The sequence below is a fragment of the Myiozetetes cayanensis genome, unplaced genomic scaffold (genome assembly GCF_022539395.1).
Source record: "Myiozetetes cayanensis isolate MyiCay16 unplaced genomic scaffold, myiCay2020 scf10, whole genome shotgun sequence".
NCBI classification, from domain to species: Eukaryota; Metazoa; Chordata; class Aves; order Passeriformes; family Tyrannidae; genus Myiozetetes; species Myiozetetes cayanensis.
In genome coordinates, this window is record NW_026086605.1 from 17,670,389 (window position 1) to 17,682,779 (window position 12,391).

The 12,391-nt window shown below is 39.8% G+C and overlaps 1 protein-coding gene across 1 annotated transcript; it reads right to left on the bottom strand.

Moving 5' to 3' along the window:
- Positions 1-228: 228 nt before the first annotated feature.
- Positions 229-7,265, bottom strand: LOC126653290 (lysosomal acid lipase/cholesteryl ester hydrolase-like). Its single transcript, XM_050340845.1, is given in 8 exon segments — positions 229-462; positions 1,586-1,654; positions 2,967-3,038; positions 3,868-4,008; positions 4,967-5,103; positions 5,962-6,089; positions 6,610-6,662; positions 7,134-7,265. Coding segments are annotated over 8 exon segments (966 nt in total).
- Positions 7,266-12,391: the final 5,126 nt, after the last annotated feature.

Consider the following 12,391-nt stretch of genomic DNA (forward strand, 5'->3'; position numbering starts at 1 on the left):
AGTGATCCCTGAAGTGTTCTGTCTAATATGTTTGTATTTTCACTGGTCATCCCCATGTACCTCAACTGCTTCAGAAAGACTCCAGTCACCAAAATAGCAATGTAAAAAAATTGCAAAACAATTGACAGTGGCTTGTAAACCTCTCCACCTATCCCTATACCAATATTCTACTGCTAAATAGAAGTATCTGGGATTTCTACTGCATGAATTAATTGCTTTTGTAATGCTTTAAGGGTGTTTTTTTAGTAGTTCAACGATTTTTATGTACATTTTCTCAGCTGCATCAAGGCCCCAGAGGAAATCAAGATGTCCCCATGCAGGAAAATGCTCATGGTAAATGAGATTACTAATCCGAGGCAGTAGCCTTGCCATGTCTTTTGGATCTGCAAATGTGTCGTCCCCTCCGCTCCAAACAGCAGTTGGTATAGTTATCTTCTCTATCTTGTACACCGGAGGAGCAGTCTGTAAGAAAGGGAGAAGGCTGAGTAAATGCCATTGTATCAGAAGTTACGTTAAGAGAAGGATTATGTGCAAGCATCCCTCTTTCTCTTTCCCTTCTGCACTGCCTACAGTAAAACCATAAGGATGAAGGCCACCCTCTTATTGTTCATTGCCCTAACCCCATTCCCTGACTTGCCTATCATCACAGAAGAAACCAAAGAAATACAGAAGAGTAAAATGGAGATCATCTGAGATTTGTCTACATTGTGGTAAGGGACTATTCACAAGATGTTTTTAAATTGACTCCTTTTATCAAAGGGTGGTACTTCTATTTTTCTTCTTGACTGCATTTTGGGCAGTTTCCTAACTGTTCACAGTACTGGGAATAAAACATTGCTCGTTCCAAAATTCAAACTTCAGGTATTTGAAGACCACACGTGTGGATGAAAGGTGTTTGAGAAATCTTTGAAATCTTTCTCCACCTGTAAAATAATGTGCCACCCATAAAATAACCTGCCCTGACTCACAAAGCTAACTACAAGTTGGCTGGTCTGATCAAATCTCAAAAAATAATCAGGGAAGTGTTTTCAAGAGGAGCACAACATTTCCGAGTGTTGACTAGGCAGTAACTAGAGCTCCTAGTGATCAAGTTTTGCCTGTTTCCCTTCTTTCACACAGGATACTCCATCACAGCAGTAGTCTCCACTGTGCTGTACTGAATGACTTTCAGTAAGTAGCTTCTGAAAACCAAGGTATGTGTTTCCACTTTTTTTTTTTTTCTCTCCAGTTTAGTGTTTAACTGGAAGGCAGACTTTGAGGATTTCTGGAGAGGTGAAGAGCTCTGCACTCATCCAGTCCTAGGACTTGTGCAGCTCTTAAGCCTTTGGGAATGGCAGGTAAGTTCACATGTCACTGGACACATCCCTGAGTCAATGGGGGAGGTAAAATAAGCTGTCTGCAAGGATCTGTCTATGCCATGTCTGTGAATAAACTTTACAATTATGAGTATTAGATTCTGGTGAAACATTACCCGAGACCACTCTCCCCCTCTTTCTGTACACTTTAGGGGCTAAAATATGATTTTTTCTATTCTTAGTTTTGCCAGGACCCAAGCATGATTTCTCAGAGAAATGTATTGCCTTACCTGGTTGTATTTCTTCATGTTTTCCTTAGAGCTATAGTCGTAAGCTTGAAATTGGTCTGCACGTATTAGCTGTTAATATTGTAACAAGGACAGATAAAAGGTGAGTGTTTGTTAAGAGACAGGGCAGAGTGCAGAAATTATTTTCTTGCATGTGAGTGAAATCAAGTCTTGAGCAGTAGACAGGATTCCAGGGATACTGAGGATGGATCATAGTGTGTTTTCAAAGCCTTTCCCCATGCTAACATACTCTCTTGATCCTCAGCCACCACTCTTGGTACGTTTAGTTGTTAAAATCTTGCTGCATTATCTTAGTTGGCTCTTTAGTTAGCTAAATTAGCTCTTTGTGAGGCAGCAGTGTGTCAGGGCTGTTACTTGCATGTGTTGCCTCCTCACACACCTCAACTTTTGTGTGTCAGTTTTGTCTGGTCTGCTCACAGTAGTGAGGACAATTCCAGAGGCTCTGTACTGCTTACAAGAGCTTGGCTATGGGGAGCAGGGTGTAATTAGCTTAACACTAAGCTGTTGTCTTCTTGAATGTGATTTTTCTAAATGAAAATAAAAATAATAAAAGTTGGATCTATCTTACTGATAATGTGTGTGTGTTTTTTTTTATCCATACCTTTAAGTAACTAAGGATATGATAGAAATCTGCTAGCTCGTCTCTGTTTTCTGGCTCTGAGTGCTGGTGGTTTGGACTCTAGGAATTTTAGGCAGAGGAGTGTGCAGCAGCATGCGTATATTTAAATGCTGGCTGAAGTGGCACAGTTGTGTGCACATACAGTGATGTGTTTCTGAGCCAATGCTCTCTTGCCCTGGTCTGATTTGGAGCATAGACAGAACAAGCTTAAGTCTGAAAGTGGCATGAGATTCAGCAGAAGAGGCAGTTCCCCTCTTTGCCATTGTGCCAGCAGAAGGGTTTATGCAGTTAACTGGCTCTGGGAGGTGATCCAGGCTGCAGTTAACCTTCTGGGAGACAAGCTTTAGCCTAGGTGACTTCCTTGTGATCATTCCCTGGCTGCTAAAGCTTTCATTATACTCCTGCTTCCTGCCAAGTGCCTAGACCACACTCACATTCACTTCTGCAGCTTTCAAGGCAAATGTCTTTATAAATAAGAATGAAGGCTGGATGCCATTAGAGCCCAACACGGAGAGGCATGATGTGCCCTGGGAAAATCTGAGCCTGGTACCAAAGGGGCAATTCAGGGAATGATCTGGTGAGCCATGGGAAAGAGTACTTCTCTGTGACAGGTGTTCACAGCAGCAGGTGAGAAGGTGTGATGGGCAGATTCCCAGATCCATCACTTCTGGACTTCCCTGTAGGCTGTCAGTTGCATTAAAAGCACTAGTAAGAGACTGTTTGTATGTCAGTTCACAGTTATACCTGATGCCAATGAATAATGTTCTGTACTGATGTTCCAGCTGGGTAATGTCCTATAAATATATCTATTCGATTCTGGAGAGAAAGCAAAAGCATTATAAAGGCAGAGATCCAGTGCTGTGACAGAATAAAGCTGTGAAGGCTCTAAGCAACATACTGTTGCTGTGTTGAAATCCCATTTTAATAGAATATTCTTCAAATATGTAAAAGGAAGTTGAAGAGAGACTCACAAATATGCGAGTTTACAGCAGGAATGATTACATATGATTTTATACCTCTGGGAAGAGTCTTTTCAACATTAGTCCTTAGTCACATGGAAAATATGATTTGGGGAGTGTGTATGACCTTTGTTTTTCCCAGTTTCTACAGTTCATATGATGCTTGTGCATAATCAGTAGAGGAGTATAATGAGGCTACATGTGTGAGAGCTTTTTATGGGAACACTTATTAAATAGTCCGCCCATGAGAGATAGAAAGTCCCTGGAGAACAGACATGTCTAAGATTGTAAGAAAAACAGGTGGCAGCCAGAGTAAAGGAATGCAATCTTGCTTTTGGAAGAAGTGTGAAGAAACAGCTTTGAGTTTTGACTGGAAGTGTTTTGATGTGTAACAAGTAAAAAAGAAACCATCTCTAATGTTCAGATGATCCAGATATCTTCCTGTTTAGGAAGGAAAATATATGAACTGTGCAAAAGAGAAAAAGGTCTTTCTTCATCCAGTTGTCCATTTTAAAAACCTTTGGTGCCTGTCCAACATTTCTTTGGCTTAGCTCCAGAAGAGGGGACTCCCCCAACACATTACTCTATGTCCTTGCAACTGTATATAGACAACAGGCAAAAGAACTCTTTTTCCTACAAAACTACTTTAGATTTACTTGTATTAAGCTTTTCTTGGACATGCTTACCATGTTCAGATTTTGTATCCTGCCCCCAGCTATGAGACACAAGATACTGCCACAAACTTTACCCAGAGATCCACAGAAGCATGTTAGAGGTCCTCTTGTCAGTTCATTCTGGTGAAGAACTCCATTGCAGTCAAGAAATAACTGAGGGAGGAAAAGTGCAGAAGTTTTTTGTTGTTGCAGGATTATTTAATGCAGAAAACTGTCACTCCCTCTTCCTTAATAGCCTTGCCTCTTAACTAGAGGCAAGACTGTTGAAACTGCTTGCCATCCCACTAGCATTTATAGTGTGTTCTTCCCAAGGGCATGCCACATGTTCTTCCTGCTTCATATCAGGTATGAGTCCTGGAGGTCACTATCCATCTGGTTTTAGTGTACTGTTCTCAGTGAGAAAGGTAGTTGGCTGCACTGATGACTGCAGAATACAGGAAGTCCCTTTTTGCCCTAATATTTCTTCCAGGCAGGTGCACAAACTGTACTGTGAGTATTTCTACTAAGGAAAGAGGGATCAGACAAAGGAGAAGGGTATAGAGCTGGATGCTCTATAGTCACATCATGGATGCAGCTTGAACAGAAAGAGGATGTGCTCCTGTGGTTTGACATAAAGTACAGCATGCATGATTTTCACCATTCCGAGCAAATTCTATGAAATTGACACATTCTAGTGTGAAATAGATATTTCTCTTTATGTTTTGTTTATCACTTTACAGGTAAATATTTCACAAACATAAATGAAATGCATGTCTAATAAAATTAAGATGTGAAATATCTTATTTGCAGTTTTTTGTTAGTGCTTAAGCCTAGATTTAGTAAACTATATTAGATTTGTTTCAGTCTGGTATTTGTGAGTTTCCTTCAGAAAGATTTGACTTAAATAAATAATGATGAAAGTATGCCTGTTACCTTAAAGTTGCTGCAAAAGAGATACTGCATCCAGCCTTGCTGCTTAGCTTTGTGGGAAGTCTGAAGTCTACAAGCACTGTCAGCAGTCTGATACACTGAATTCACTTCTAACTCATCACCCCTTAAAAGTTCAGGTTGAATGAGTCCAGTAGAGACAAAGCAGATAATATTATGTCTTCTAGAAAGAGAAATTACATACCCTGATCAGTGACGGGGGTAGATGTGTAAATGCTGCCATAGGACTGGTAGCATGTGTGATTGTGGTTACTGGCCCCAAAGCAAAGAATACTTTAATCTTCTGAGACTACTCAGGATAAGTAGAAAATGCTATGAAACCTGCAAGCACAGAAGGAGAGTCAAGGTAATGAAGAGATGTCCACAGACCAAATAAATAAAAAAGCAGTAGGCAGCAAAGATTAGCATTCAACTGGCTGTTCATTTCTGTCCTGCAAACCTAAGGAGAATGTTTGATTCTTGCTTGAAACTTTTATTTGGAAGACAGAGTTAATTCTAAGGATATAAGCTCATTAGAGCATGTCCAGTTATCAATTTTCACAGAACTGACGGTTTTCGTTAAGGCTATTTTTGGGGGAGAAGGCCCATTAATCAGATTTTTTTAATTCAAATTGTCTTTAAAGTTCCCTAAACTCTAATAAAATAATTAGTTTCTTGGCTTGCAGTCTCTAAAAGCCTGTATATGTTTATGCTGGCATGCAGCAATGCGATAATTATCTGAAGATCAGGAATAAAATTTTTACTTGTTACTAAGCACATACTTGTGTGAGAGTGAACGCACAAATAAGGAAAGAGTATAAGGAAGGAAGGAAGGAAGGAAAACCAAAAAGGGTTAATTCCATCCTGTTTTCTGAACATGTCTAAATTTCTCCACTGATGGATTGTGTTAGAATTTTGACCAGTTGACATAAGTATCTCAAAACAAAGAAGGTGGTGACTTGGTCTGAATTATTCTCTCTGCAAAAGGACTCTTATAATGCACATAAGTAAAGAAAGGAAAATAATTGTCTAAGAATGCGGTGATATGCTACTTCCCCCCATTTTTCTCTCTGTTTCTGAGTTTATTTTTTTAAAAGGACAATGGTACACCATGGAATAAATCCCAGTGTCTGCTCACACATCTGAAATATAAATCATAAACACTAACACTGTTTTGAACCCAGACAATCCTAATATTACCTGCAGTTGCGCCTTCAGAGTGAACAACATAATAGACATCCTTCTGTCCAGTTTTATTCATGATGAAGTACAGCTCTGCTGGAATATCATATTTTCCTATCTCATCCATGATACCTGATAATTTCACTCTGTGGAAAGCCAAAGAACAGTTTATTAAAATACATTTACAGTGTAGATATTGGTGTAGAAGGTGTTTAGAGGCTGCTTCTGTCCAGGAACATGAACCTAGCCAAGAATATGCCAGGAATATAAATATGATAACATATTGCTGGCTTTTCTCTACTACTGTGTGTTATACTGGTAGGAAGGTACACCAAAAGGGATTCCTGTAGGAAAAAAAAACCAAACACATCTCTCTCTTTCATGGGTGATCCAATATTATATGCCATGCCTTAGCCATGGAGTCCAGAGGATGCAAATGGCAGTGAGAGTAGTTGGGATGTGTTTCTGTGATGTGGTTTGTGTGCACTACTTCGCTGTGTATGACTCAAATTGTAGTAATTGCTATAGCACTGGTATTCAAGCACTACACAGACTTACAAGAGTAGAAGAATGCAGCAAAGTCTTCTTCAGACTTGCTTAGATGGTAATTGCCTGGTATTTGACCCCCTATTATGGGACAAAGCAGAACTGTACTGAGTGACTAACCTTTTGGGAGATATTTTGTCATTTTTTGTAAGGCTGATACAGGTTGTATCTTTCTAGAGAGTAAACATGCAGCAGTATCTCTGTCTGGTCCATAATGAATCCTTTCTTGCCAAAGTGTGGTTAGGCAAGCCATGTAGGGTGGATCTGCTATTACAGACTCACAGCACCACCTATTACACTTGCCACAGTGAGGAAATCTTTGGGGATTCAGAGCAAGGTGTCTTAGGGTTTTTGTTGTGAGAGTCTGCTGTTTGAAGAAGGGTTTCAAGCTGCCTTGTTATAGAAGGGTAGGTCTTTGCTTCGCTTGAGACTAGAAACCAGCCTTTGCTTCCACTCTAAAGGAATTCTCTCTGGCTCAGACTGTTTGGAGAGGAGCATCAAAGTTTCTTCCAAGCAAGTACTCACAATGCTGGAGGTACCCTTTTGAAGGGAACCTACTTTTAGCATTGTGACAGGAACTGTTAGTGTTATGGTACTGGGAGAGAAGCTTTAGAAAGAAAGGGAGAGAAGGTGACCCAACTTACAACATTCATAAAGCATTTGGGGTTGCGAGTTTTCTTGCATGAGCTTGTGTCTACACTCAGAGTACAGGGTGCTGTGATTCCTGCTGAAAAGGCAATTCCTTGGGAGCAGAGCAGAAAGAGGAGGTACCACATCTTGGGGCTGCATGGAAGAGAAAATGCAGGGGTGTTTGTCTTAAGAAGGGAGTGATGTGGAATTCCACAGGAAGACCCATATGGGGGAGTCTCTGTAAGGTTGCTCAAGGCCTGTTCCCCACCGTGTTGCCAGAGTAAGTACCTGTGTGAGGAAGGACTGTCTACAGCTCACTGTTTAATATGGGTCAGGAATGAGTCAAAAGCTCCAGGATGATATGGAACCAACCTGGGGGCATGTGTTTGTATGACATCAATGCTAGTTTGTGCTGAGTATCTTCCTTTCTCTCTCTCCACATGGTCTTCCCTATTGTAAATCTGTCTTTCGTGGACAAAAGGCTGAATTTTCATGAATTTTAAGGGGTCTGGTGATCACAGTGAAGCTTGTCTGAATAGAAATTGTAGAGTGTTCTCTATCCATTTAAACCCCTGCTTCTTGGCTGTAGCCACCTTTGTAATTAGCATGGAGGAAACAGATCATAAAACCAGTCTTTGGGAAAATCTTTAAGATTTGGAAAGTGTGGAAAGGATAGGCAAAATGTTTGTTTTCTCTGAACTTCTTCATGATGGAGGGACTTCTCAATTATTTTCATTTTTTATTAAATCTATCATATCCCTTGAGTCACTAGAACGTTTGGATTAAACTACAACTTGGATATACCCTTAATATTGACATCCAAACTCACTGTAGTCCACTTTGTAGGAGAATACTCCGATTCTTCTGTCAATAGAATAGAAATCCTTCCACCTGTGTGCTCTGGAAGCTCAGTTTTGTAGTAGATATTCCACTGCTTTCTGCAGTTTTGTTCAGTTCAAACAAAAGTAAAACACATTCCTCTATTTCTGCATGTGGATAATTGTTTAGGAACAAAACTGGAAAGTTCAGCATAGGTCACAGTTTGATTTTGTACTTAAGGTAAGGCAGTGGGGTAGCTAAATTGTTACCATTTTTAGGGTATGTTTTTCCTATATATTGTATGGTCACCTGATTTAGCTGGCATGTTCATAGAATCATAGAATTAACTGGGTTGGAAGAGACCTCCGAGATCATCAAGTCCAACCCTTGATCCAACCCCACTGTGATTACCAGATCATGGCACTCAGTGCCACATCCAGCCTCATCTTAAAAACCTCCAGGGGTGGTGAATCCACCATGTTTTAAGGCTTTATTCTGAATGTTTTCTAAGTTAGATATAATGCACAAATTAACTCTTAAGGCTTGGCACACACTGTCTCCTTAATTTCAATGGCCTAGTCTTGACTGTTGGAGCCTGGAACAGTAATCTAGTCTTTTTCTGCAATGAAACAGTGCCAAAGAGTGGCATTTACCATGGCAAACTGGAATTAACTGAAATATTAAAAAATTTAAAAAAAGTAGAAGAAGGTATCTGAAAGATACATTGAAAATGCCATTTCTGGAGACTTTTGATATTTAATGAAAACAAACCTTCTAGAAATTCATCAGAGTACTCTTGAGAGAGTCATCATGGTTTTGTTTCACATACACTGTACACAGGACAGAAAGGCACCAGGTCATTTAATGTGCTTAACAGATGCCAGAATCTCCACTTTACCATACAAGGACAAATTAAATGGATTTGGAGCTACAAGAGCAAAATGCTCAATTTATGCACATGTTTTCAATTCTGAGATTTTCATGCATCCACAATGATATCCCGAGGGGAAAAAATAACTAGAAAAAAATGAAACTATCAGTTACTCCTTTTTCCCATTTGCATGGGTCAAAGACTTCTTCCTCTCCTCCTTTAGCAAACATGCACCTTGATGCATAACATCAGGCTTGCAGCTCAGAAAGGATGCAGGCTGTCTGCTCTGACAAGCAACTGCACAAAATCAAGACAGCACATCTTTATGGAGACAGGCAACAGAGAAAGGGACCATGGGCACATATGTACAAGCAACTTACCTCTGCTTGGACTCCCTTGTTGCACCTTCTGCTGCAGTTCCTGGTCGGTCTCCACTAGCAGACTGATTCAGTGCCAGAAACCTGTGCCGATAAAAGGAGTAGCAGCAGAGTGCTGTGTGGTATCTGCACGTATAGGAGAGCATGTTAAAGTGCTACTTGTTTGGCAGTATTTAAGGAGTGGAGTTATTTTATGATAAACAGCAACATTGCACGACATTCTGAAAGACCAAATTGCACCATGGAGCTGGTGAGGTAAAGAGGCATCTAACCTGTCATTGGAATACTTAGCAGGGACTAGGTTATTCTTGTTCCCTGAGGCTGTGACAGATTTTTATCTGTACTGCCACTTGTCTCAGGAGGTGCTATGACTACTTTATTTTTGCATGAAGAGGAGGAAAAAGCCAGCCTTTCTCAACACTTTCTACCTAGGAATGTGATCTCAGCTGCTGTGTGTAGTACAGAAGCTGATGTGACCACTGGTTCCACACCTGTTGCTTGTTTTCTGAATTGCTATTTGCAGATTGCTCAGGGACAATCCTTTGTTAGGTAATCTTAGAATAAAAATACAAGTGATTTGAAAGGTGTGTATTTAGCATCACACACACATTCCTACATCTGTTGTTCAGCAGGCACCACAACACGCGAAGTCCAGTTTGCTCTGAATTAGCCTGGTTCTGTAGCGATTCGCAGGTATTGAATTAAATGAAAACATTGTGTAAATTTTGAGTCAAGAGACCCTTATTATTTCCAAGCCATTTCCATGAGCTCTGTGAAAACACAATATTTTGGAGATCCCTGCCTAATCAGTGAATTAATTGTGGTCAGCCCTGGGGAGCTTGGTCCTCACTGAAATTGGCCTGGTGTCCTAGTGAAGCAAATTCTCTGGAATGTGGGTGCTAGTAATCTGCTGTCTTGTATGGGCAAGTGACTGAAGTAAATACTTGTTAATAAACAGAACCTGAGAGTCACCACAGAACCAATTCTGCTTTATCAAGTAGAGTACAGTCTGTCAAAAAGCCAAAAAAGTGATTTCTCAATGAAAAACATTACAGTTATGCAGGTCTGATGCCACTGCTTAGTGAGACTAAGACCAAAGACTTTTCTCTGCAGTGTTCCCAGCTAACAAATAACATTACTTATTTTTTTGTTTTATAGAGTTGTCAGCCTGGAAGGATCTGTCAATTTTGCCTATTTTACCTCATCTTGGCATATGGGATGCATGATATTTTTGCTGATATTGTTGGTAGCAGTCAAGTGAAGAGCAAAAGATAGGTTAATCCACCTGAATAGGGAAAAGAGACAATGAAGTTAACGCATATAAAAAGAGCATAGGAAGCACAAAACCGAGAAGGTATACAGAAACTTCCAAGGACATGCTGTCCTTACTTAGAGAACCAGGATAGCTGAGAAAATAAGCACTCTGTTCTAAAAATGCTGTGGCAAAACCGAAGTCAAGGTGGCCTGGCCTGTAACTCAGTTCAGTTTAAAGTGTTATAAAATACAGGCTCCATTTCATGCCACAGAAGGGCTTCTTTGTGCTTGGTGGGTCTATTGAGTTAATCCTGTCCTGAAGCAGAGGTGCCAGGGACCCTTGCAGTGCTGCAAGGATGTTGTACAAGTAACTAACAGCCTTCTGAGGGAAAGTGTAAGGGGAGAGTGTTCCTCTTGTCCCAACATTGGCCACTCCAGGAGTGCATTTCTCGGGAACATGCATTTCCTAGGATTGTTCTGCACACACAGCTCCACCAGGCTGCAGATTTCTTTCCCTGGAGTAGTGTAACTCATGCCATTTGGAGCAATATGATCTCTAGTGCTTGAAAATTAAAGAAACAAATGATCTTCTGTGACTTTTATTGAATGTGTTGTTCTGAAGTTTAATTGATATCTAGCTTAAAGAATTAGTTTATGGTATTATTTCCTTGAAGAAGGCCCTTCTGACAAACTCTTAGTTCCCTTTTGGCTCATATGAAACTTTTGTAGTGTTGTTAAATTCTGTCAGGAAGTAAGAATCATGTTTCCTACACACTGAGTAGGTGACAGTCTGCCCTGAATCTTGGCACCTTTTGGAGAAAAAAGACATATTCATCAACAACAAAAAAATCAAAAATTTCAGGACTCTAATTCCAAGCATGGTAGAGAACACTAAAGCAATACGTGAAGCAGAAGTGAACCTGTGACTACACAGATTTGCCTAAGTCTCGTACCTCATCCTGGTTGGGCTGCTTATCTGTTCTCCAACTGAAGCTCTGACCAAAGAGGACCTGAGATGTGATTCTGGATTAAACAGTAATTTACACTGTCTTGGGAAAAGTGTTGCCTGAAGCTATTGCTCTGCTTTGCAGAGGATGGTTTTGTTGTTGTTGGTGGTGGTGGTGGTTTTTTTGTTGTTTTTTTAAAATAGTTACTCAGATTACTATATATTTATTTGTGTTAGGAAAGTATTAGTTAAATTACTAAATTGTTATATGTAGCATCATAGTGATTTGAAATGTCTTTCAGCAAGTTGTAGTTGAGAAATTTCAACAGCTTGGCCAGTTGATGCAGGAAGATGTTAATTCCTTAGGAGCTGGATATGAAGTACTGGTGAGGTACACCTTTGTGCCTTTGAGGTGTTACTCACTCCTCCATGTTGTGGGTCCAACAGAATTTTCATCACATGCTGAAAGATCAATCTATTGTGAGGATCCTAGTGAGTTTGTCACAGGTAGATGTCTGTTTCTGTTAATGTCAACGTAATTTTCTTCAGATAAATAGCCATTAAAACTTGTGCCAGCAAACAAACACTACAGCTGTGGTGCTGTACTAGTAATTTAATTAGAGAAGGATAGATACAGTATAAGTAATTTTATATGGTCCTCCACCTCATTGGAGAATAAATATGAAAGTTATATGGAAATAAAAATTCTCAAATATAAGGTAAAGGGCTTGGATTTAAGATGCATGCAAATGCTTTACATGCATATGTTTTAAAACTTGTTTTAAAATTTGCTTGAAATACAAGAAATATGAATTTAAAATATAAAGGGAAAAGATGTTTTGAGGTGAGTACGGACACTTGAAATACACATGCCCTACTTGGAAAGATAGAGTGTAATACAGTATCTTATCATCAGAGCCATCAACAATAACTCTCTTCTGAATTTAAATATAAAATTATCAGGTTAAACATGAATCATATTCATTGTTTGGGCTGGGCTAGGAA